The sequence below is a fragment of the Misgurnus anguillicaudatus genome, chromosome 10 (genome assembly GCF_027580225.2).
Source record: "Misgurnus anguillicaudatus chromosome 10, ASM2758022v2, whole genome shotgun sequence".
NCBI classification, from domain to species: domain Eukaryota; kingdom Metazoa; phylum Chordata; class Actinopteri; order Cypriniformes; family Cobitidae; genus Misgurnus; species Misgurnus anguillicaudatus.
Genome location: NC_073346.2, coordinates 23982078 through 24008713, shown reverse-complemented (window position 1 = coordinate 24008713; position 26636 = coordinate 23982078). Strand labels below are relative to the sequence as shown.

General features: G+C 37.9%; 2 protein-coding genes across 3 annotated transcripts in view; one reads left to right on the top strand and one right to left on the bottom strand.

The window, feature by feature from the left end:
* Nucleotides 1-20864, bottom strand: part of mindy3 (MINDY lysine 48 deubiquitinase 3) — a 47676-nt gene extending 26812 nt beyond the window's left edge. Inside the window, exons 1-10 of one of the 2 annotated variants that reach the window (XM_055210165.2) lie at nucleotides 19952-20861; nucleotides 19604-19683; nucleotides 19164-19224; nucleotides 16399-16557; nucleotides 16064-16115; nucleotides 15716-15830; nucleotides 15444-15517; nucleotides 13404-13483; nucleotides 13062-13132; nucleotides 10455-10535 (exon numbers count right to left, since the gene is read on the bottom strand). In XM_055210165.2, coding sequence (XP_055066140.1) covers nucleotides 10455-10535; nucleotides 13062-13132; nucleotides 13404-13483; nucleotides 15444-15517; nucleotides 15716-15830; nucleotides 16064-16115; nucleotides 16399-16557; nucleotides 19164-19224; nucleotides 19604-19683; nucleotides 19952-20045 — 867 coding nt within the window. In that variant the 5' untranslated portion in view covers nucleotides 20046-20861. Of the gene's footprint in view, nucleotides 1-10454; nucleotides 10536-13061; nucleotides 13133-13403; nucleotides 13484-15443; nucleotides 15518-15715; nucleotides 15831-16063; nucleotides 16116-16398; nucleotides 16558-19163; nucleotides 19225-19603; nucleotides 19684-19951 lie in introns of both variants that reach the window. The other variant, XM_055210167.2, reaches the window with a different exon arrangement.
* Nucleotides 20865-21316: 452 nt separating this feature from the next.
* LOC129448092 (uncharacterized) overlaps nucleotides 21317-26636 on the top strand; it is a 108526-nt gene continuing 103206 nt past the window's right edge. Inside the window, exons 1-5 of the mRNA XM_055210168.2 lie at nucleotides 21317-21518; nucleotides 22072-22172; nucleotides 22282-22428; nucleotides 22594-22743; nucleotides 25402-25508. Coding sequence (XP_055066143.2) covers nucleotides 21452-21518; nucleotides 22072-22172; nucleotides 22282-22428; nucleotides 22594-22743; nucleotides 25402-25508 — 572 coding nt within the window. The 5' untranslated portion in view covers nucleotides 21317-21451. The remainder of the gene's footprint in view (nucleotides 21519-22071; nucleotides 22173-22281; nucleotides 22429-22593; nucleotides 22744-25401; nucleotides 25509-26636) is intronic.

The window sequence follows — 26636 nt, the reverse complement described above, 5'->3', positions numbered from 1 at the left end:
AAAAGGGGGGAACCACTGGAACACTAATGCTTATAAAGCACTTCTTGCTGGCAACATGTACAAAACTTTAATACTCTATCGCACACCGCACTTACAAACAATTGAGTAAGTTAAGTATCTGTGATTACACGTGTTTGTGCACATAAACGCATCACCTTTCTAGCGCACAAACACTCTGTGGCTCCACTCTAATAGCAAATGAGTTCATGTCTCATTATAAAGTCTGACCCCCGGTAACAAAAACATCATGCCGTTCGGCTGATGTTTACACTGTGGCTGCATAACAACACAACCAGGCCTGTAATCAGTCCTGTTTAGTCAGCGTTTCTTAGTTGTACTCACACACGTGCTCTAATAGAGGGGAATTACAGAGCAGTGCGTCTGGTAAAGACTTCACCCGTAGACGGGATGGTTCTGCTTGCCGAGTGATCCGACCGAGACGAACACACAAATCCATGGTTAAACAATGAGACAGTCCGGATCCACTGATCCTGGACAGATTTGTGTTTCAGGGACACAAGAAAATAAAACTTCACCTATTGCCTACAAAATAATAAATTAGAAAACACTGTAAAAAGTGGACTGCTAATATGAGGTCAGATTTCACGATTTTTATAAGGGTTCTTTTTCATGTCGTTTTATTAAAGACTATTTTGCCAGTACTGAGCCTTAATACAGCCATACTAATTCCCACATTTAAAAATGCAGTCCCACAAGGTAACAAAATATGCACGAACAGTACGCGTACAACAGCGCATGCGCGACAGGACACTCAACTACAAAAATGACACAAAAGGAAATTTGCACACACACTATCATTTTCTCTTCTTAAATTTTCACTTCATTTTTGTCACCACAATGTTTGATTTCTGTTCTTTGTTTTCTTATTGTTTGTTCTAACTTTTCCTCATTTATCTTTTTTTTTAACGTACTGCAAATGTCGCGAAACAGTGCGGCCCTGACAGACTAATGATTTGAATAAGAAATCATTTGTATTGCCTATACGTGTTGAACGCGGCCATTTATGTGTAGCCGCAGGTAGTATACTTGGAAAGCTGTGTGGGCGCGGACGCAGAAAAAAGAATACCCGTACTCCGTTTGTCACATACTTGCACTTGTCGCGTACTTTATGTAGGCACGATACAATGGTATTTCCGAAAAAAGTGGATTGTGGAGACATTTTTATTGTTCACGATCAACTATCGTCATATCGCAGACCCCTAGGACAACCGGGTCTAAAATAACAAACAATAAATAAGATCACATTCCAGTCATATACATTTAAGCCAAATGGTTTAAGCATTTATGTATAATATTACAGACTATGCTTCACCTTCAGAGATACTGTGATTTAATAACGTACTTTCCGGACTATAAGCTGCATCATTCAAAAATGCATCAAGACAAAATAACATATATAACTCACAGTAGACTATACGTCACGTTTATTTAGAAAATTATTTCACAAAATCCAAGCCGAAGAACAGACATTTAATCTGGAAAGGCAAGTTATTCAACTAAACAATAGCAGACAGAACAGCAGGCTGAATAGATGTCTGTACGTTAAAGTAATACTATCATTTATTTAAATGATAAACCATAGCATACAGAACTTACCTGGAAAGTTGAGTAGGCTAAATTAACCGAACTAGCCAACTAGCGTGAAGTTCGCATACTCGTCATTCCACATTACTAGGGAAGGGCGATATGGCCTAAAATCCATATTGCGTTATACATTGCAGCCTCTTGCGATAGCGATATGTATTGCGATATAATAATTTAAATAGACTCATTTCAGAACAGGTTACATAGACCCTTAGAAAAGCCAAACTGCTAAAAAAAGTAAGTAAACGTAAACCGTTATGGCCAGATTAGTCTTGTTACCTCTCTTAGCTGGAACCTTTGCCTGACACGCTCTACAGCAGGGGTGTCCAGACTTTTTTGTGTGGTGATCTACTTTTAAAATGATAAAGCCGACAAGATCTATCTGTTAAAAAACACAGTTAATTATTTTTTTAACACTACTTTAAATGCTTGTGGGGACTATACTGCATGTATATATATACTGCATGTTTCACAATTACTAGACCATAATGCCAATTTCGCATGTGGAGCAGCAGTTAACTTATGTGCGATCTACCAGCATTGCCGTATTGGACACCCTTGCTCTACAGAGTATATTTTCCTGCTGCTTGTTGGACGGCTTAAATCCAAATAATAGATGTTGCATCAGTCTTTTTCACGAGCTCCTCTGTTTCGCTGACGCTTTCATCCATGTTTATTCGGCTGCAGCTTGTGGCTCTAAAGTTCGCGGGTATATTGCGCCATCAACACGCATTATCGCGATAGAGATTTTAAATCTATTGCACTATCGTATGCCAATTTTGTATCGTTTATATTGCATATCGTTTATATTGCCCATCCCTACACATTACTGAACTGGATTACAAAAATACAGAAGCAGCATATGGCGGACTCTCGCAGCTGTAGATGGTAATGTTGTCTCTTGCCTCATAAATGTCAAAATTACTTCATACTGACCTACACGGCGCACCTGACTATAAGACGCAACACCAGCCAAGTAATGAAAAAAAAATGCGGCTTATAGACCGAAAAATACAGTATCAGCTTGTTTATCAACAAGCTCAGTGAGAATCATTTTTCAACATTTCTGTATGGCAGCATCAAATTAATAATCCAAAGTCTGGCTTTTATTATTTTCTTCCCGAAGTCTGTGAAACGTGGAAAAAAATCACAGATAGCAGGAACAATAGACATAAGCCCTTAATGGAGATCTGAGGGGCAGCTCTCACTGGAGCTAATATAGATGCTGACTAAAGTTCAGAAATATCCGTGAGACACATTTTCTTAAAAACAAACATCTTTTGGACTTTTTGAGGCACAGTTGTCTTTGCAAATGTGAAGGACAAGCAGCGAGTGATTAGCAGTCAACAAAAAACCCCAAAGAAAAAAATGCAAAGTCTGTTAAAGTAGTCAATGTAAGTATAAATTCCATCCAAGGGGAAGTCACATGCCAATGAAAAGAGAAAGAATGAGATCGATTAAGAGCGGTAAAAATGTCAAGAACATTGTGTGTTTGACATTGTACACACAAACGCCAATGCAGCCCTGCATCACCATCACTGTCAACAGTACTTAAAAAAAACCTGAACAAAATCAACCCTGCTTTGTAACAAAACCCAAATGTCATTGCTGTGTTTTGAAACTTCCAACCTAATCCTGATCAAGCTTGGAGAAAAGATCTCTGTGAATGACTGGGTCAGGTGTAAAGGTTCACAAATTTTGCGGTAACAACCCACCCATGGAGGTCCTATGTATTCTGATTCAGAACAAACAGCACAGTGTTTTATCAACATCAAAGCAATGGCAACAATTACACCTGTTATATTAGCCACATTAGCAATCAGTGCTACTTGGCCTCAGGTAGATCGGTTCTTCTCAAGTGCTCTACTACAGAGAAATGTCACCAGCATCAAAGAGCAGAGGTTTAGACACACGATACTTCAGACCTGGCTGGGTCACCGACCAGACACACTGTGTATTCGTAACTGTATCACAGTCATTCTTCCTCTTTTGCTTCTCTGGCGTCCCTCTTAATGTCAGGGTCTGTCCAATTCTGCATTTAACACTATCTCCCCATCTCCTTGTTGTATTCTTTGTATCCATGTCTTTTGTTGGTGAAGTATTCCCCATACAGGCATCAGCGTTATTGAGAGACTCCTGAAGAGTCCATTGTTGTGGGTTAAGAGGAGATGTGAGGCCCTGCATGTATTACGAGCCCCTTGGGTACAAACTAGTGTGTGTCCATGTTTGTATGCTATACTGTCATGTACAGCCTTAATAGAGATGAAATTCAAGGAGGCAAACTCCAGGATCAATGATGGCACATGTATGATTGTAAGAGATGTGCGCTGGATACCCACGTAAGTGTGGAGATAGCATATGTGTGTGCGCATGTTTGGCACTACAAAGCCATAGTGTGTAACAGATCAGATCACAGTGAAGGAAATGATTAATGATATGTCAAACAGCACAATGCCTGATGGAGACGACCATCTGATGAGACTGGAAACACACAAAGTGTCTTATGAAAGTGAAATGTATTAAGTAACACAATATTCTTCCCTTCCTATTCGGTTCTTTTGCACATGTTAGGGTGTATTTCACAGTAGCATCTTTTCAAGGACGACAATTAAGAAAGTGATGATTGAGGTCTTTCAGCATGACAGAAATTAGATCCAGGGTTGGTTTCAGCTCCGGTTTTCAAGAACATGGCGTAACTACATGATGGTACCAAGAAAGCTACAAAGTAGCAGAGCAGGGCTGTACAGAAGCAAGACCCACCACAATGAGGTTAGCCCCAGAGGGACTAACAAAAGTAAGGCGAATGTTTGTGTTTGGGCACGGAGTCTGTAAATTAGCAAAGGGAGGATGGAACCCTGGGGCGTACCAGACGACTTTACCATCGGTTTGTGCCGTTGCTACTTATTTTTCCACACAAACTCATACAAATAATAAGCACATGAACTTACTCCCCACCAAGACGTAGAGCACCATCATTTTACAAAGTCTTTAGCAGTAGGGGGCCCAAACTGGAAAGTGGACAAAAACGATTTTGTCTGCTAAGGACTGGTTGCACTGGTTTGTGGGTAATTGAAGAGATCAGGCCTCTGAAGAGTGGACAGGAAGGAGAGAAGGACCAAGGGATCAGTTAAAAGATGAGGATGTTAACATCATCAGAGTCGAGTCGGGACAAGGTCTGCGGATGAGTGGAACGAAAAAGTGAAGGAGATGTCTGCATCCCAGGCCTGGACAATGACAAAGAGCCTCGAGAGAGAGACAAAGCAGGATGGAGAAGTGAAGAAGGGGAAGAAAGAAAAGGAAGGAAGGAAATAAGGGATGTGAAGCTCATCATATCCAATCAAAGAGGAGAGCAGACTTCAAGAAAGGAAGATAAAAGCAGCAGAGGAAAACATAAGTAAAGAGAGCAGACATAAAAGTAACAGCATTACAAGTGTGATCATTCCCAACACAGGGCAAGGATAGGGCAATAGTCTGGCAACTTGGTACCAGCACATGTCACACCATCAATAGTACATCCATTAATCACCTTTGGGAGCAGGAGAAGCATCAGATTTGGTATAAACAGAAAGACTCTGGTTCAGTAATCACGGATCACGTTTCACTGCATTACACGAGGTTATAGTTACCACTGGGCTGCGTTAAAAGCTGCTATTCCATTACTCACTTTCCTTAGGGTGTGTGTGGCTGTCCGATTGTCCGACCACTGGGAATGGAGATCATTCCTTTAGTGTCCAGTGCTTGGTGTCTGTGTGTGTCCGAGGCCCTCTCAGGACCTCTGTGAAAGGTCACTTTGTGTGGTGTCTGCTGCTTTGTGTCCGTGTAAATCAGATAAGAATGGAACGCAAACCTTATTAGAAGCTAAAAGCAGAGACACAGAGACAAACAAAGGCATGTGTCCGCTGGGAGATAGGCCAGCCATTAGACACCAAACTCAAAAACTGCCCCAATGATCACCAAAACCAGGCCCAGCACAACAGCACAACCACCTTACTCTCAGTCACATTAACAACTACCATAGCTCTGAAAATCCATAAAAAATCTAGCAGGCTAATCTGTGACCAAGTAACGTGCGCTAAGCGCAATTACTCGCAAGGCTTTAGTGTGCATCCTGTTAACAGCTGCCTTTGAGGTGTCGACTGAGAGCTCTTCTTTTCTCTCGGAGGGCCTGGCAGAGTGGCTGACCCTATTGGCGACTCCAGCGGGAAAACTAAACCAGATGGACAGCCAGAGCTCCAGGGGAAAAGAGATCGGCTTTCCTAACGGAAATCGTGGCATTACTCACCTGAGGCTATGCTCTTGCTAACCGGTCCCAGAGAAAAGGTGAAGAAAAAAGTGTGGGCTTTCAGAAAGCCTTAGGGTTAAATTCATCATGTATGTGTGCAAAGACCGTTTGTTTAAAAGAACACAGAGGAACAAGCCCTTAAATCAGCATGATCTACTAAAGCTCATGGGAATGTAGAAGCTCACTGAAGAAGCAAGCGTGAGACTGTAAGAAATCTATGATAGTTTAAATCGAGAAGAGCATCGTCATCTTTGAGCTTTTTGCAGAGCTGCTTATTATCATTTTAACAAAGCCCTGCAGAAAAAGCTACAATAAAAGCAATATTTGACCAGTGTTGGGGAAGCTAGTTTAAAAAAAACAAAAGCTAAAGAGCATCAATGAATCTTACTGGGTAGAACAACACTAAAAATGCAGCAGAGAATTCTGTGAACAGTAGGGGAAGGTCCAAAAATAATCCAATACTTTTTAAACAAGCCAGTTTGCTAAAATAAAAAAATGCAGACAGGATATTCAAATTGTACTTGTTTTCCCATTCTAACCCCTTTGGCAGTAACCATGTACTACTCGACCACAATAAAACACCACCACCAAAAAAAAACTCACTAAAATAAATGGACAAAAATCATGGTTAAATTTGGTCTAAGAAACTTAAAAGTGGCCAAGAAATCTGGAGAAGCAGAAGCAAAGTATGGGGAAACTATTAAGGTGTTATGATAAGGTGTTATGACTCAGTCAGGAAGATGAGATAGTACTGGACACCCATACATTTTACGTTTAGAGGTTGTGTTTAGAAAATAGAGACTACTATTACTTACACACAGTACAAACGTCCTACACAGAGAAAAAAAAATGGAGGGTGGTTCATGGGAAATTTAGACTTACAAAGCTATAAGAAAAATTTGAAGCTTCTACTCCTGCAATTTTAATCAGACTGAGAGACATCAATACTAAAAAGACTCGAGTCAAATACATCTGACAGTGTAGGTCCATTTCCATTATGCATTAAAATCAACTGTAACATTAGTTTAGGGATGAGTATTAAATGTATGTAATGTTTTAATAATTAAAGGGATAGTTTAGCGAGAAATGAAGATTATCTCATGATTTACTCACCGGTAAGCCATATGAGATGTATATGACGATCGTCTTTCAGACGAACACATACAGAGTAATATTATAAAATGTCTTTGCTCTTTTAAGCTTGGTAAGGGTAGTAAATTGTGCGCTATGGCTTTTAAAGCCCAAAAGCGCATCCATTCATCACAGAAGTAATCCAAGCGCCTCCAGTGGGTTAATAAAGGCCTTCTTAAGGGGAATTGATTTGATTTTGTAATAAAAATATCCAGTCTATTATTTTTTTGATAACAATTTGTAATAAAATATATAAGATGCAGCTGTGAACTTACATTTAAATTCCCAAGGATTTCTGATTTCAGAGAAGTAATGGCTCGGCCCTTGTCATTGTCGCCTGTTTTGGCATCAAAGTGGCGAATTTCACCGAAAGGTGAGGGATTCTCATGCCTGTAAAGGGAACACTTAATTTCTTTTGAAAATAGGCTTTTTCCAGCTCCCCAGAGTTAAACAATTGAGTTTTACCATTTTTAAATATATGCAGCCAATCTCTAGCGGTACCACTTTTAGCATAGCTTAGCATAATTCATTGAATCTGATCAGACCATTAGCGGTCAAAAATGACCAAAGAGTTTCGATATTTTTTTTTTACCATTTTAAACTTGACTCTTCTGTAGTTACATCGTGTACGAAGACCATCTTAAAATTTAAAGTTGCGATTTTCTAGGTCGATATGACTAGGAACTATACTCATTATAAATATCATTTAAATATATCATTTAATTCCATGAGTCAATAATTAAGAACTATGTGGCCATACCATGGGTCCAGGAGGCGCAATAATATTACGCAGTGCTGGGGCTTTTTTTCGGGCACTGCCTAATAGGGCTGGGTATTGTTAGCAATTTCACAATTCGATTCGATTTCGATTCTTGAGGCTTCGATTCAATCCGATTCGATTCAATTCAATATTGATTTACTTTCTTCGATATCGATTCAATAATAAGTAAAAACACAAGCAATTAAGTACCTGAGTATATTTTTAAATAATGTGTGTAGTATTACTAATGTTCAGAGGTGGAAAAAGTACTAAAATATTTTACTTAAGTAAAAGTAAAGTTACTGGTCTAAAAATCTACTCAAGTAAAAGTAAATCATTTTAACTTTACTCAGAGTAAAAGTTACTTTTTTACAGCGGGGAGAGGTGGAGGATTTTAGTATAGTTCAAAAATGACAAGGGAATATAAATCTTTACAATTATTTTTAATATCTTTACAATTAAAGTGCAATAACAAAAAGTTAATAAAATAAAACGCTTTTTTAAACTAAGAAACATTTATGGAATTATTTAATGATTTTACATGCGAGTTATGCACTTTTGAAGGTGGTCAGCTCAGCAGCTTGTAAATACAATCACTATATTAAGGTTGTAATTGATGTATTGCTGGTAACATACATTATTTTATTAAACTATATATATAGTTTAAATGAGCATATAATAAGATGAGTGCCATGTCATACTTTTGACACGTTTATTGTCTTCTAGCGTCCCTGACCTGGGTACCTGATGTCAGAGCTCTCTCTCTCTCTCTCTCTCTGCAATGTTTAATGACCTGCGCAAGTGCGCATTCTCGAGGACGTTCTGAAGTTGTGTTTGACTTGACACGAAGCTGCTAGACTGCGATGGATAATGCGCATTGTATTAAAAACGCGCCGTGCAAATGAGCGTTAAAACCCGTTCTGCAATTTCGTGCTCAAGCGCATGAATCTTACCTTTCATAGGAATGAAACACTCGCTTCGCGTCAGTGAAAAGTGGTCGCTTAAATATGACCAGGGGTTTCTTTCATAAGATTTGAACTGAGGCGGGTCTGGATTAGCGCGCGCCTGTCTCGTCCGTCTCCATGGTTCTTTTTGCGCGTTCCCCCGCCCATCAATCATCCGTTGCGCGTCTTTATCACCTTGCTTTAAAAAAAATACTCAGTAACGGATATGATTTAAAATGTAGCGAAGTACAATACTTCAAACACAACATACTTAAGTAAAAGTAAAAGTACAGATTTTAAAAACTTCTCAAAAAAGTAAAAGTACACAAAAAATTACTCATTTACAGTAACGTGAGTAAATGTAATTCGTTTCTTTCCACCTCTGCTAATGTTTGATCACGTTGATGGTGCAGGCTTGAAAGAAGTGCTGCTGTTTGCCATCTTTGATCTTTGTGTTTTGTGTTTTGATATAGTGCCTTGAACAACGCTGAACGCTCTCACTAGAGTGTTGCCCACAGCGCCGCCACTGGCCGGGGGGGCTGAATCGATTCATAGGATTTGATGAATCGATATTGAATTAAGAAACAAATAATTGCAATGCATTGATAAATCGATATTTTTACCCAGCCCTACTGCCTAATATTAAAAAAGTGGAGTGTCCCTTTAAGTAAATTCTAAGTATTTTCACAGAATGTTCTTTACACTATGCAGGATGGGTTTATGTGGAAAACGGTAACTAACTAGAAAAAAAACGACTGTTTTAACAGGGAGGGTAACATATTTGTAATAAATGCAGTATTTGAAAAAGCAAGAAAAAAGTAATAATAAAGATAAGAGTATTTCTTCAATGTCAAAGAAAGGACACAAATCATGGACAAAAGAAGCCTGCAGTGCAGCAAATGCACAAACACCGGATGAGGATAATGCACTGACAGTGAACGACCTTAAGTGTAAGAGCATGATTAATGTTTGCTGTCAATCTTATTTTCCTCCAGGTGGAAACCTTTATGAGAAACAAGCACTTCCTCTTTTGAGTAAAGGGATAAAACACATGGGGACTCACATACAAACAAAACTCATGAGTACAGTGGGTTTTGAAAGTGAGTTACTGCCTCATTGTAATGGAGTAAGGCAAGAAGCCACGAGAGGTCATGCATTTTGATTTTTGGACAATTAAGAATCCAAGGAGATCCAGGACATTATTTAAATACCTCTTTTTGCGTTTAGCAGAAAAAAGCTACATATAGCTGTAATGGCATGAGGGCGAAGGTAAACTACATTGGACTCCAAACAAACTGGTGTGCGTCAACAACACACATGGCTCATCCAATCAGATTTTGGAACAGAATGTTTAGCACATACAGATGCATTATAACCAGAGGGGTACTAGTTACACAAACCTACATTCCCATTCTGACTCACTGTAGATACACTCTCTGAGCATGTCTTTATGCCAAAGCTGACCGCATACTGCATGGGCCGAGGCCAGGACACACCACAATAGATGCCTTATAAGTCTAAAAACCTCTTTCTGCATCTCATCATCCATCCTATTCTCCCCCTCTTTCTTCTTTTCTCCTTAGTTCTCCATCTAAAGCACTAAATCTATTAGGAAGCACATTCTTGCGTTTTGAGTCTTCACTCAATAATAAAACGAGAATGCAAACTGCCAGACTGTTTCAGATAACAAAGAGCAGAAGATTGGGGAAAAGGAGTTATTGTTTTAACTCACCTTAGTGAAGAATACCGAAAGGTGAGTCTCACTGCCAAGAATCCAAATAGGGAACTTTGGAGACTTGAGGCATGCGCCAACCTTAAAGTAAAAAGAGAGAGAGGGTTTTAGGGCCAATCCCCATACCGATGCCATGACAATTTGGCAAGCCACATACCAAAACCATAACAAGCAGGTTGTTCATTTGCGATAAGAATACGTAGGAGCAGCCAACAATTGAAACACTTGACTTTCATTGGACCATTGTTATGAAATGTAACATGTTATGAAACATGTTTTTTTTAAAATGCATAGATTGGTAATCAAATATAGTAAACAATGCAAGCAAAACGCGGTTAACTCCTGAATGGCTGAAACTATGTTTATAAAAATTTAAATGATTGTGATAAATGTAAACAGACATGCATACTAAATCAGCTGCCAGGGTGTCATCAGGAGTGACAAAAACTGATGTACAGAGCATGTATTAAGACCCCCTAACTGAGAAAAAAACGAATTTGACATTTTTACATAACCTTAAATTTAGCTGGATCATCAAGCATAATCTACCTGACAAACACAGTGAACACACATACTTGTAGCTTATGAGCTGCATACATAAAACACACTGCCTAATACTATAGCTCAGAATTAAAAATGAATGACATGAGGAGTCAGCAGTTTAACCAGTGAAACGCAAGACCGGACAATTTAGCAGCTCAATAAAGTATGAAGAGTTCAAGGTGTTGCTTCACATACTCAGCTCTAAGCTCCAAATCCCTCACATCACTCAACAGGTGAGTATAAGCAGCAGATCTGGCAACGAAGGCATTCCAAGGTGTGAGGATTAAACAGATCACAAATATTGTGAAAGGGGCTCAAATGGTTCTAAATATGAGGCGCTAAATTCCATCGCACTTCTATTCCAAACACAGCTCGCTGCATATATCCTGAACCTACGCCTAGCACACTGCCATTCAAAATAAAGCAGATTCTTAATTACTCTCCCCAGGTTAAAACAATACAGCCATTCCTGCCCATGCTCATAAAACGTACAGGATGTGTGCGCGTGTGCCCTGTGTTGATGGCTGCATTCCCCGATGTTTTGCCTTTAGAAGGCTCAATATGAGTGAGAAGAGGTGTTAGGGAGCTCCAGGAAAAACCTGTCATCCATATAAGGACAGCATGTAATAAGAACTATGCGGTTTTCCCATGTAAACTGTACCTGTGCCAACTACGGCCAAGTTTTAGTAGACAGATATTTGAAACCCAATTAAAATTGTTGACATTGTCACAGAAACCTAAAAAGCATTGGCAGTCTGTACTTTTCTAAAATCTGTATAGATTTCCAAGTTCTGCTAAATACAAATGAAGATATTTTGAAAAATGTTTGTAACCAAGCAGATCTGGGGCACCACTGACTTCCATAGTAGGACAGAAGAATACTATGTAAGTGAATGGTGCCCCAGATCTGTTTGGTTATTAACATTTTTAAAAATATATTTATTTGTGTTTAGCAGAACAAAGTAATGTATACAATTTGAAATCAACTAGAGGGGCAGTGAATTTTTGATGAAGCACCCCTTTAATCCAGCATACTATATCAGCTCACTATAGGGGATTATTACGGTGATACATAGTACTTCCACTTTCAGCGATCTTTGTGATCACTTCCGGTGGATCTTAATGCCAGTTCTGCTGGTCAAGCTTGACCAGAAAAGTTGTTCAGAAAGGTACATAAAAGGAACAATGGTGTTGTAGAAATGTACTAAAGTAAAAGTATAGATAATTTGTTGCAAAATGTAATGAAGTAAAAGTATGCACTATAGATTTTACTTAAGTACAAATACGCGGAAAATTTATTTAGATACAGTAACAAAGTATTTGTACTTTGTTAACTTACATTCCACCACTGCCTAACAGTATGTTAGATACCTAACCTAACTGCGCTGGAAGTGGACATGCACAAAGTTGACAAGTCCTGCCCACGAAACCCAGAAGCATGATAATCCCCTATTATGATAGATAACAATGATGCATATCATTCAATAATAATGTTTGCTTTAAATACATGATGTTAAAAATATCTAGATTGCATTACAGTTTGTAAAGCACGTCATCTTATGCAGAATATAAGTAAAGGTGTGCCAAAGAAAGAATAAACGAAGGAAAAAAGTAAAGACAGGGTGAAAGTTTGCGGTTTGCGACCAGCAATCTGTAATAGTCATGTTAAACCCTAAACCCACAGAACTTCTATTCTTCTGTGATTAACCTACATAAATGATGCATGTGAGAACAAAACCAGACAAATAGTTTCTGGTCCTCACCATAAAGTTTCCCAATAACCAGAAATGTGCAAAATATTTTGACAAAGTGATAAGTGTGACGCCAGTCTGTATAATGCAGTAAGTGTAGGTTATTTTGTTGCAATTACATCTCTCAATTTCCATGTGACTTGGAGTGCTGGAAAACAACAAAACCACAAACTGTGAGTCTTGGGCATCTGGAAAATACATGTTAACGCTGGTCCCCTGATTTATCAACACTAAAGATACGAGTGTAAATGCCACTTCTCATTAAACATGTAACTGGATGTTGGTCAAAAGCATATATGAAGCAGACATGCACCTTGCAATAGCGCAGTGACTCCATTAGTGTGAGAAAGCCAACAGAGGCCTGCTGATGGATGCCGTGAAGCTCTAGGAGAAACATAGAGAGAGATATGAAAAATTTAATACATCTGTTAACAGCATACAACAAACCATCAAACACCACTCCTCCAAACCTAATGACCTTATTAACTCTTTAAGTCTCATTCTTTCAACACACTATTCTCTAGTCTGAAAAAATGACCAAAATGCAGATAATGCTGCCACCATGTGGTCTAGTATGCAATAGTATGCAAAATGATGAAATTACAGTATATCTTGTCAAACTTTGCTTAAGATTTGAAGAAACAGTGAATCTTACTCATTCCAGAACATTCACGATCACCATCCCACACATTGGACACAGCATGACCTGTCACCAGTAGATTGATTAGACTTTGGCTGAAATGAAAGAAAACAGGTTATGTTCAATACAGAACAACTACACTTAAACTTTTTACTTTAAATATACATAAGATTTATTTTCCATGCGTTATACAATGCTATAAATCAGAAATTTTAGCTGAATTACATGGCAACACAAGATCAACCAAAATCCAATAACAATAGTTACCCCAAGCAATGATCCCAGGTGAAATAAATGTACACTTCCATTATGTAGTTAAAGTGCTCTATTTTTTACATACTAATGTTGTACCTAATAAACTTAAAATTCTTCTTCAGTACTTCTTAAGAATATCCAAGTACCGTGTTTTCCGGACTATAAATCGCATCAGTCAAAAAATGCGTCATGAAGAGGAAAAAAACATACAGCATCAAGTTTCTGTCATGGTAACACTTTCCATTATTTTACTCAAAGTCAACAAAAATCGAGCAGGACCAAAACATTTTACAGCTGATCGCTGTGAAAAATGTTAAGCGACGACGTCAAGTACAACCGCAGCAATGACAGTGTTCTTAATATGACAAAGTAAGTGTTTTGATTAATGCCATTAATGTTTTTTTTTAATCAGTGTGTACAACTAGTCAACTAAATGAATATAAAATGGCAAAGATGAATGTACATTTATACACTGATTGAATAGATTTATAGCATTTTGAAAAAAAAACCCTCATGTATTATATTATTACTTATGAAAAAAATAATAAGTTTTTATAATAAATCTTTGAAAATCAAGTTATGGATTAAAATGTTTTATGTTTTTATAACCTAAAGTTGCTATGTGAAAGTTTGTAACAGAAAATAGTGGTTTTCATCTTGTCACTTTCTTGGTATAGAAAACACATTTTTACCGAAATTTGTCCAAATGGATTTATTGCGTTTTGGAACCAAACTCATAAGTCACACTAGATTTTAAGGCGCATTTATTTAGAAAATTATTATTCTTTTTGACTGGTAGGAGTAGGCTAGGAGCAACATATAGCGCCCTCTCGTGGCTGTAAACGGTAATGTTTTCTTTTGGTTCATGTTAATCAGTATGAATTAATTTTGACATATAAGTCGCACCTGACTATAAGTCACAGGACCAGCCAAACGATGAAAAAAGTGCGACTTATAGTCCGGAAAATACGGTATACTTCAGTATCTGTGCTATTTTGAGATGCCATATGAACTAAATATGTGCTAAAAATGTATTTAGTTACCACTTGTAGTACATTTGAACCCAGTTCAAGTTTACTACAAGTGACAACTAAACACATTTTCATTCGATGAACATACTTTGTCGTGGTTACGCGCCTGAACCGAATTGAACTTCCAGTCTGTATTTATTTATGTATTGGTCTGGTTAGTGGCTAAACTGTGGCCGGTTGCATAAACTTCTACAACTAGTCTTAAAAGTTAGTCATGAATTTTTGTCTCTAAGACTGATCATAACTGTTTAAAGTATGTTACATACAAAAGCAGACTGGTCTAATTTAAATCCAAAAAATAAGACTGATTAGCTCTAACTAACTGCTAGTTAGCTAGACTCATTCTAAAGATGCAGTCTTAACTTCACGGCTATGTTTATGCAACCAGCCACTGATCTCTGAAACAAATACTTGTCCAAAAAAATGCTAAAGACGAGGAGGGGAGGCGAGCATGGATCACAACTGTATAAAGACATTTGGCAGCCAGGCAAGAATTCAAGACCTGTAGCTAACATTGTATACATTAATTTTATACAGTAACGTTAGCTCAGTGTAATAGTTGATACGCATTAGATACTGTATATGAACAAAGGAAATTTACTTGTCATTAATTTCCTTTTTTATCAGAAATAAACTACTGTAAGGACTCTGTTGTTATTAGTTCTATGTGGAAATCTACTGGAAGTTGAGTTTAGCCCACAAAAGCCGTTTATATTATTGCTGCATAAACCGTCTGTACAAAAACCTGAACTCTATGGAAGCATTTTACCTGCCATGGCCATACACAGGGTCAATCAGAGGTTCAGAGGTGTCTTCAATTTCATTCTTTATGTTCTCAATCCCCTGCAAATAGTTGATGTCACAATAAGTGCATACTTACACACAAACATGTGCCATATCAGTCAAAACACAGAACTTTTCTTATTAATTAATAATTATAAAAGATAAAGTGTCTCTAAACATTACCATGTCCTTCAAACTCACATCCAGCTAAAGTGGAAAATGCATCATACAAAACAAGTGTAAGCACTAAAAGTGCACCTTTGTTAGTATGACCGAGTACAGGAACAGGAGAACCCCAAATTTGTTCCTCCAAGTGTCATATAAAGACAACACTGCCTCTCTCAGCTCAGAAACATTTCTGAGAGTCCTTTTCCTAGGATAGAATTAACCACAAAGTGATTACACTTACAGGAAGGACCTTAACCTATCTTTTTATTGTGAAAATTGGTACTTCATCACTTCCTTTAATAATCTGAATTTAATTTATAGTGCATTTTCTGTCATGAATTTGCATATGCGTAGATATGGAAAAGTAAGGGTAACCCAGAAAAGGCACCAAGAAAGCAAAAACAAGTGAAGCTGTCTGGAAAGGTGGTGTGCACTTACTGTATGACACTGTGAAACCCCTCAAAGCCAAGCTCTTCAGCAGCCAAAGCAGCTATGCACGCAGCATGCAAAAACACAAAGACACTTACAACACTTCATTCATTTCATGTAAGACTACACAGTGTTAAAGAGAATACATACATCAGCAAGTTCACACTACTCTCAAATATCATGCAAAGTCTGATTATCTGAATTTAGGCATTCACATTTAGTGCCTCCTTAGACTGCTCATATACAGACATCAAATATTAGTGTTAGGTAGTACTAAAACTATTGCATATGACATTATTCAGTATCTGCATAACATTTAAAATGAATGTCAAGAATTCTCTCACTTGGTGTGTCAGTAGGTTGGCTGGACTCAGGCTCTGGGTGGCTGTCTGTGGTCTTGGCACGTGGCCAGGTAGCCAGGTGAAAGGCCAGCGGTTTATTGAGGCAAGCTGACTCCAGGATCTCACTGAGCGTGGAGCACAAAACTGTCCGCTGCTCTTCCTCTGTGAGAATACACAAACACAGCACATTCATCCTATCATCCGAGCTCTGAACTGACAGCAGGTATTTTAGCGATCTAATCAGGATACATACCCTGCAGTATAACCATATGTGACTCTGTCTGTGAAATCCAGACTAAAGTCTCAATCTAATTATGAGATTAGGAGCATCAAAGTTTGATTTCACATTAATTTTAATCTTTCGCATGGGCTTACTCAGTCAGCATAAAAATACCATGGTTACATTTTCACAGAATTATCTTTAAATTATGTAGGATGACTTTATGAAGATGGTAAATCACAAAAAAAATGTCTGTAGCTGGGTTTTCACAAGCAGCCGTCACATACTTTATGTGAACAATAGTTAAAGGAAAACCACAGTTTTTCACTATTTTACTACGTTCTTACCTAAACTTAGATTAATTAATACATAACTATATTTTTTCAATGCGTGCACTTTTAGGGACTGTTTACACGAGAATGCTTGAGGGTGAAAACGTACAAATATTTTATCGGATGTGCCTTTCGTTTACATGGTAACAGCGTTTTTGGGGCTTAAAAATGCAAAAAAGTAAAACCACCCTCCAGAGTCGAAATCTTAAAAACAATCTACCCTCACGTTCCTGTCTAAAGGGTAAAAACGCAAAAGTCTGCTCACGGTGGCTCTCATCACGTACGCATTTACGTCACAGGCATACGCCAGTTCAGGAAAATAACAACAAACATGTCAGATTTTTTCCATACGTCGGACCTTCAAGTTGCCATAGCAGCTCTGATAAATATACAAGTCTTTCCAGCAGTTGTACGAAATATTAACAGCTTGTATTACTGATCAGAGAAGGCGCATTAATTAACTCCGTCAAATTGTTGATGCGGCAATTCGTCGGCGGCAAACCAGACGGCTTTGGACGAGACCTGGGAGAACAAGGAAGAGGGTTGTACGCAGGCGTGCGGACTTGGTGGTGTTGTGTGTCACTGCTTCACATTGCAACCTAGCTGCCTGGAGTGCATACCACATCGAATCACACATTTTTGCGTCACCGTATGCACGCAGATTTCCTCCTCAATACGCTTGTATAAACGCGGAATAAAAAGTGATAACACAACGCCATTTTTGCGTTTTCTTTTCAGATTGTTTCCATGCAAACGTAGCCTTAAAGGTGACATAGAATGATTGAATGGGGTATTTATCCTTGTTCTGTGATGTGACGTAAACAATTTTTTTTTTTTTTGGGTCTGTAATGCCTTAAAAACTTCCTAAAAACCTCTGTCAGATAGCTCTATTAGGGTGGGGGATTTTAAACAAGTGGTTTTGCACCTGTTTGGCTCCCCCTACTGGCTTAACTTGCAATCTCATTACTGATTGGCTGACTTTGCTGACACTCAAAAAATGTAGCCAATTATTTTAAAGTGGAGGGGCAGTTTTATGCCTGTGATGTCATAAGCATCAGTTTTTCAGATTTGGGCCGTTTTCTGGCTGACATTTCTAAAAGAGGAATTTCTATGAGACTGAGATGTTTAGCAGTTCTAGCACTTTTTGTATGTTCGTGAATGCGGGTAGACTACCAATATTTAACAAAGACAAGGTAAAAAATTTTTTTCATTCTCTGTCCCCTTTAATCTTTGTACAACGCTTCTTAAATGTGCCAGCATCTAGCCCAGCCCCACTCATTCCTATGGCTCCAAACAAGTTTTATTTTGTGGCACCATACTTAATTGTGTAACTACTCATGTAACAGTCTTTAAATAGGGAAAATATGGAAGTGTTTGGTGCCTTCTAAATTCATCCCTGTTTGGAGCCATAGGAATGAACGGGGCTAGGCTAAATGCTAACATATTCACATTCAGATTAAAAGTGCATGCATTAAAAAGATAGGTATGTATTAATTTGTCTAAGTTGAGGTTAGAACATAGTAAAATATTGTAAAATGGTGGTGTTTTCCTTTAAAGTCACAATGAAACTTAAAAAAAAAAATTATAATTATATTGTGGTAATATTACTTATCTGTGAGCTTCATTAGACCTAGCTTCATTTTTTTTTTAATTCATGTGCCCTAATAGTCTTTAATCAAATACGTTAATTTCCTCCCCTCCTCGAAATGATCTCTCTTTACTTCCGGTCACGAGGAATGGCGAGAGGACAGGGCTTGGTAAAAGATCACAGCAGATAGCAACATGAGCCAACTTCCAATGATCTAATCAATTCTTGAAGGACAAATTGAAGTCCCACACTACCTTTTTTCTCATATCAGAAGCCATTTCATTTGGATATATGTCAAAAATAAGGCAAATGCTACTTCTGTTTCATTGTGACTTTAAGAAAAAATGTGTAAATCTACTTTAGCTATGAAACTACAGGCCAGTAAGCCCAACCGAATGTTTCTTTATTTGATATAGTAGAGATGTACCTGTATCAAGTTTCAGGGTGTCTTACTGTAATATTTCAATATAAATGTATGACTCATGATAATGCATTAAATTATGTACTTCCACCACCTACATACCAAATGTATAAATGACAATAAACTATACGTTTTGAGATGAACTGCTTAATTGAGATGTTTGTAAATGCCTGCCTGGAATACCCTTTAAAATAATACCGAGCAAACCTGAGATATCCCTCCAGTTTGAGCCTTCACTATTAAACAGAATGTTCTTCAACAGGAAAGCCTGTGAAATATGACAAACAAAACACACTTTGTATTCGAATTCCATTAAACCAACCATGTCACAATCTGACAGCATAGCAGATGTCAACACTTCAACTTCATTCTTGATAACATCTGCACTGCAAGGTAACTAGGCACACTCTCTAATAATAATAGAAATGATATATGATAAAACACAAGTTAAAGAACATACTGTGAAAATACCATAAGCAAAATTGGGATGTTTAGGACTGTTGGTGCAAGACTACGCCTTACAACACATGTCACAACAATGCAGTTGTTTTGTTTAGTTAAGAGGTGTGGATGCAGACATACTTTGATAACATTAAATTTCATTACAACCTATAAATAGAGATGTAAATAATAGACTGTGTGAGTACCTGAACAGGTGCAATGACAGCACACGGTCCACCTTCAAACTGCTCCAATGCAGTGCGCTCTGACTCGCTGAAGACTAAACCTGCAATGAAACAAATATAACACCTTCAGTAGACGATGTCACAAGTCATTATTTTAGCAACGAATCACATGACTGGGCAAGCAGTAAATTAATGTGAACTTGGCACAGGTCTCTGCTGACTTGTGCAGAAATGTTTACAATAATGGATGTATACAGTATACATTAACCTAAGGTTTTAACCTTCAAAACTAGCAAGAATGTCATATCTGGTTTTAGGTGCCTACTAGTATAAAACGAACATAATTTTAGTTTGACTATAACCTCTTACCTTGAGACCACCTGCCAAAGAGAGATGCTGACACTCCTCCGCTGCTAGGTCTGCCCCACACCAGATCCACCACTTCTTTACTAGTATCCGACATTTCTACGGTTCTTGATCGTGCTTCAATAATAACTCAAACCATGCATCTAGACCTATTACGATCCTTGTAAAGCTAACTGCTGTAGAACATGCGAGACTTTGCTAGCCGATGACTAGTCCTGGCCTGCTTTTGCACTTGTCTAAATCTTAAGAGATATGGGTTTGGTGACCTGGTGGCATTGGTCACTGATGCTCTACCGACGCACGAGCTGTCCCGCGAGCGATGAATGATCGAACGTTCGCGCCAAAAGATGTTACAGATGCACGTTAGCTCGCTGACGCGTTAAAACGAAGCCAGGGTAGCGACAGCTCGACACTACAACTCCGTGAGACAGAAACAAGCTAAATATGTGCCTGAGAGAAACTAGTTTAAGTCTTGTCTAGTATTCAATTCCTTAATTAGATGGTTTGTCTATTTATCAAAACAGGCCTGGTACGACCTCAATGAAGTAACTCACTATACACGAGCTCAAGATTGCTACGTTACCCAACGTCCACAGATGTAAATTAAACGTTTAGCTCTTTCCTCGGACAACTCTTTGTGTTGTTCAGCAAACAGCTGACCGCTCCACTCGACAGCACCCGGAGAAAACAAGAATTCAAGTTGAAATTGTCGTTAGGCTCACACAGATAGCTGCTGACTGTCACATTCATTCAGTTTATTTACTACGTGCCTCCACCTCAACTTCGACTTTGTAAGAGATTGGTTCAAATCGAGAAGGTTCTGGTGACGTCGATTGAAACGACGATTTGATTGGGTAACGTCAACATCAATCACAAGCGGGCACCACAATACAGTGATGTGGTTCCCGCCTACGACACGGAGCTTGAATACAGCAGAGCTAAAAAGATAGGCAGCCACAAATTCTTATAATATCAGCTGTGAAGTAAACACGCCCACAGAATCTATTGTAATTTTATACAACAGCGTACCCTACTGACTATCCTAAGACATGAAAAAACATCATAGTTTAAATTTATTTTGTCTTTTTTAAAATGCACAGCATCCTTGTCTGCAAGCAATTCTCATGTGTAATTGAAATTGGCTTGACAGAGATACGTAAATGCAACATCTTTTACTGTATTCATAGAAATTAAATATAGGTCAGAAAGGGGAAACCAACAACAACAACAACAAAAACTATTTTTAAGTAGTGCATTTATTAATGTATTGTGCAAAATGATTAATGCATTATTATTATTTTATGATTTATGCCTTAAGTAAATATAAAAACTGAAGCCAATGGAGACTTTTATTTTGTAACCGGATGTCAACCCATCAGATTCACGTTGTAGCCCATGCGTGTTCACGCTGGCTAGTGTGATCGCGTCTACGAGACTAGACAGAAATCCCACTTTTGCATTACATACAAAGTGACATAAATACGCAGATTTCAGCAGACAACAATGGGCGGGCAAGCAAAAGCTAAAAAGAAAAACAAATCTAAAAGAAAGGACACAAACCCACATGGAGGTATGTTAGTTTTAGACATTTATAAAAAGACACAACACCACATGGACGTATGTCACTTTACGTACAGATCTAGTACTTACTATACTAACTAAACTGAAACAAAATACCTAGATAGTACCATAATGTTTTGATCCTTACCATGGTAATTATTAAAGTAGGTATTTAATTCACTAAAGTTAAAAATACAGAATACTATAGTACACATGATCAGTATTTTAATGTTGGTATGTATACTACAGTGTTAACTTATTTGGTCATATTTAGGTTAGTTTGTCATGTGTATTGAAATGTGTTAATATAGTTTACTACAAAAATACTACATGCAGTAAACCTGTTTTACTATTATAAACTGGACTGCACATCTCTACATGCCAAAGTTTGATGTAAACATACTGTAACTGTACATCCATGTGTTTCTTTATAAAGAGCTCAGGCTACTGTTACTGTACATCCATTCATAATAATTGTTTATTGAAGTATTTCTTTACTTAACCACTAACCAGACTTCTATATATTTACGTTAAACTAATTCTGTAATAAATTCTGTGCTTAGAGCACATGATGTCACCACAGGAGAGAATGAAAGCTAAGATGCATGAAAAGGCCAAAAAGAAGACAGCTGAAAAATACACTGTTGATCAGTTACTGGAAAAGGTAATATAAAATACATTTTTTTTTCTTCTTGATTATAGTTTATTAATAAAATATTAGTGATTTTATTGTTAAAAACTGTACTAATGTGGCCACTCTCTGTCCCTCTCAGACTACAGAGTATATAGAAAACTTTGACTTTTCAATGGCGAGGGTGTTCTGTCAGCGAGCGCTGGACATCGAACCTGCTAACCTGACTATCCTGGACATGCTGGGGAATATATATGCTGAGCTGGGAGATGCAGAGAAAGCCAAACAGATATCCTTTATCACCTTTAATGTGCAAATCACTCCGATAAGTCATTAACAACATATACATTATAACATGTACGGTGCATTCATTGAATGCATCTGGATTTGTTTATGGATTTGCTGAAAAGTATATGAGCATATTTGTGTGTTGTGGTCCTTGACGGCGGTGTGCGTGTTTCTAAAGGCTGTAGAGCTCTGTCCAGAGGAAGGCCACAGTAAATACATGTACCTGGGCCAGATTCACACAGGCATGGAGGCTGTACAGTACTTCAGCAAAGGCATCGAACTCATGCTAAATGCAATGGACAAACACACCAAAGAGGCAAGACACCAATTTAACATACTGCACAAAGGGACTCACAGATATATGTATATATTGTGTATGTCAGACTTACCTAAAACAAAAAGCTATCGTACAAGCGAATGATTAAGCTTAACCTTCAGAGTAAAAATGAAAACAGTTGCACACATCTAGTGCCATGTACATGTACAAATTTGGCAGATGCTGAAATCTAAAATGACTTAAAGGATTAGTCAATTTTCTTAAAAAATAAATCCAGATAATTTACTCACCACCATGTCATCCAAAATGTTGATGTGTTTCTTTGTTCAGTCGAGAAGAAATTATGTTTTTTTAAAGAAAACATTCCAGTTTTTTTCTTTTTTTAATGGACTTTAATGGATCCCAACACTTAACAGTTTTAATGCAGTTTAAAATTGCAGTTTCAAAGGACTCTTAACGATCTCAAACGAGGCATAAGGGTCTTATCTAGCGAAACGATTGTCATTTTTGACAAGAAAATAAAAAAATATGCACTTTTAAACCACAACTTCACGTCTTCCTCCGGTCCTGTGATGCGCCAGCGTGACCTCACCCAATACGTTATCACATCAAGAGGTCACAGATGACTTATGCAAAACAACGCCCCAGTGTTTACAAGTGTGGAAAAAGAGGACCGTTCCAAAGTTGTTGTTTGTCGAATGATACTAATTAATGTCTTTGTGTCAGTTTATTGTTTAAAATGGTCAGCAAATGTGCGTTTCATATATGTAACACGTGACCTATCCATAGAATTACGCAATTAGGTGAGGTCTCGCTGGCGCGTCAGGCATCATAGGACCGTAGGAAGACGAGAATTTGTGGTTTAAAAGTGCATATTTTTGTCAAAAATGACAATCATGTCACTAGATAAGACCCTTATGCCTTGATTGGGATCGTTTAGAGTCCTTTAAAACTGCAATTTTAAACTGCATTAAAACTGTTAAGTGTTGGGATCCATTGGAGTCCATTAAAATGAGAAAAATCCTGGAATGTTTTCCTCAAAAAAACATAATTTTTTTCTCGACAGAACAAAGAAAGACATCAACATTTTGGATGACATGGTGGTGAGTAAATTATCTGGATTTTTTTTTTAAAGAAAATGGACTAATCCTTTAAATTGCATTCAAGGTCTACAACTAATCAGCATGTGTTTTTCCTTGGGATTCGAACCCATGTTGTACTTTTGCATTTACTTTACATTTATGCATTAGGCAGGTGCTTTGATCCAAAGTGTGTTTGCTGGGTTCGAACTTTGAACTTTTGCATTGGTAATACAATTCTTTACCACTGAGCTATACAGGAGCACTTTGCAACAACAAATTAGCAATGGTTAGTGGAGTGCAATAGACTGACTTTGTGTTTTAAAGGGATACTTCACCCAAATATTGTGTCATCATTTATTCACCCTCATGTTGTTCTAAACCTCTATGATTTTCTTTATTATATCGAACACAAAAGAAGATATTTAGATAAATAATGGAAAAACAAATACTATAGAAGTCAATAGGTACTGTCAACTGTGTGGTGAAAGTGAATTGTTGCAGGCAGTCACTGAATATATGATTGTTTTGAATCCCTTAAGATTTAGTTAATGGAGAATGGTGGTATATAAGCTTTATGTATTACTGTTGCATTTTCCCAGTGGACGGCATTGATCACCTAGTTATCTACCTCTTCAGCATATTGTGTTCTGAAAGGCATAGCGTTAGTATTGACATAATAGCAGGAGGCATGTTGTTATGCTGAGCCAGTCTCATATTAAGCTGATGTGTGGTATTTGTGTCTGTGACAGGAAAGTGGAAATGACAGAACGACAGATGTGTGTTGTTTCTGTAGGTGGAGAGCTATTGAAAACCAGTCTGTGACAGACATTGTTTCACATCAGATCAAACCGTGATCAATTGAAATGCCTGCACAAGCTATTACTGCCTGCAATACACTATTGTTATTGGAATCAGATTTTCTGAACAATGCACCGACTTAGTATTGGGTTTGCTTGAATAGGATCTACAGGCTTAGCAGTGTCATTGTCTTCGGGTAGCACTGTGTCTGTTTGAAAATGAAGGAGAAAGACGCTAATAGATTCCTTAAAATTGTGTGCAGCTCTATTTTTTAACACTGGAGGGCAGTGAAACTTAAGCAGTTGGGGAACGTTAAAGGAATAGTTCACCAGAATGTAAAAAATCTCTCATGATGTCTCTCATAATGCCATCCCCAATATACAGTACTGTGCAATAGTCTTGGGCCGCCATCACCAGGTTTGTTGTTTTAGCAAAGCTTAATGTCCATCCATATTTATTTTTCATTATTTTTTAAGATACAAACAGAAAATACAGAAAATATTTACACAAAATTAAAAACAAAACAATTTTCAGAACTAAATGTCTTCTTTAGGCATCAGTCAGTATTTAGTGTGACCTCTCTTGGCACGAAACACATCTTGAGCTTTTTTTGAGGAGACTGAAGTCATTCGATTAGAATTAGAAATTAGAATTTAATTTAGGTTTAAGAGATCCTGCAGCTGGACTACTAATTTACTTTATTATAGAGGTTTTTTTTCCTTAGATTTTTTAAATTTTTGAGCTTGACAGATGTGGAACTATGTAAAGGTTGTGTTCCAGATTTAACTCACTGACGTGTGTTTCTGTTTCCTTATAGGCCTGTGCATTTGGAGCCGCTGCCTTCCCCTCAGAGTGTGATGTCACAACGAAAGATGTGTCTGTAGCCTTCTGTTCCATTGCTGAGATCTTCTTCACAGACCTCTGGTAAACCTTTTTCTGTTTTTCTCACAGACACATTCTGGCCATCTTTCTTTGTTTGCTATGGCCTTTCTTGCTACTTTCTTTTCCATACCTGATGAGATGGTGCGCGTCCCCCACCTTGTACACACCTGGGATGCTGCGGCCCATCTGCTCAGAGATCTGCTGAGAGGATCCAATCACATTGGTTGATAGAGTGATGGAAAGACTGGGAGGGTTGGGAATTCGGGTTGGGGAAGCGGTAGGAAGAGATGAAAATTAGCTTTAGATTGGGCTCAGCGTTGATTGCTTCGAATCGTCGCACGGTGTGACTTCATACTAATATGCCAGCCAGGAGCGTTAAATTCAAAGCATCAGGGAAAGGTCAGGTTTATTGGATGCATGTTAGTGCCGTACAATTTCACACACCACTGTGTATTATGAAGGTATAGCAGCAGCCTCCAGCAAGTGTGGTATGCTCCTGTGCCTCTCTTCATGAAGTATGGCTGTGTGTGTGTGTATCGCGCTGGGTTGTTTTGGTAGCGTTTTGCTGCAGGCGATACTTGTAACTGGACAGACACTTGAGCAGGAAAGAGTGTTTGCTAACAAATAAAAGTTTTTGGACTATGTGTGAAGGCTCATAGGTGCTATACAAATAAAGTTTTTTCAGTTTTTATCAGATTTGTGATTGAGGAGCTCAAGTGCGTTCATTAAAAACTTTCACTTCAAATCCGCTAAATCCCGCCCTCAGGCCATTCATAAATACCGGTTGGTGGCAGAATCCATATGGGTGATTCTCGCAAAATTAGACTTATGAGGTGTCATAAACATTTTGATAAAAAAAGTAAATGCAAAGTAAGAGTATCAAAATAAGAGGCATACAGTTACAAACATCTCTTCATGTACTATTTTGCACATGATCTCAAATGACATCATACAAACCAATTTTGTTGTTTTTTCCACATTTAAGTTGAAAAATGTCATTACCGCAACGTGTCCATGACTGGATTTGGGTTCTTTGACATGGAAATATTTATAATTAAAAAATCTAAAAAATAAAAAGCTTCAGTGTATGTTATACTATAAACATTTACAGTAAAGAAAGGTGCTATACAAATCAAGTTTGTTTAAATTTTTATCAGATTTGTAATTGAG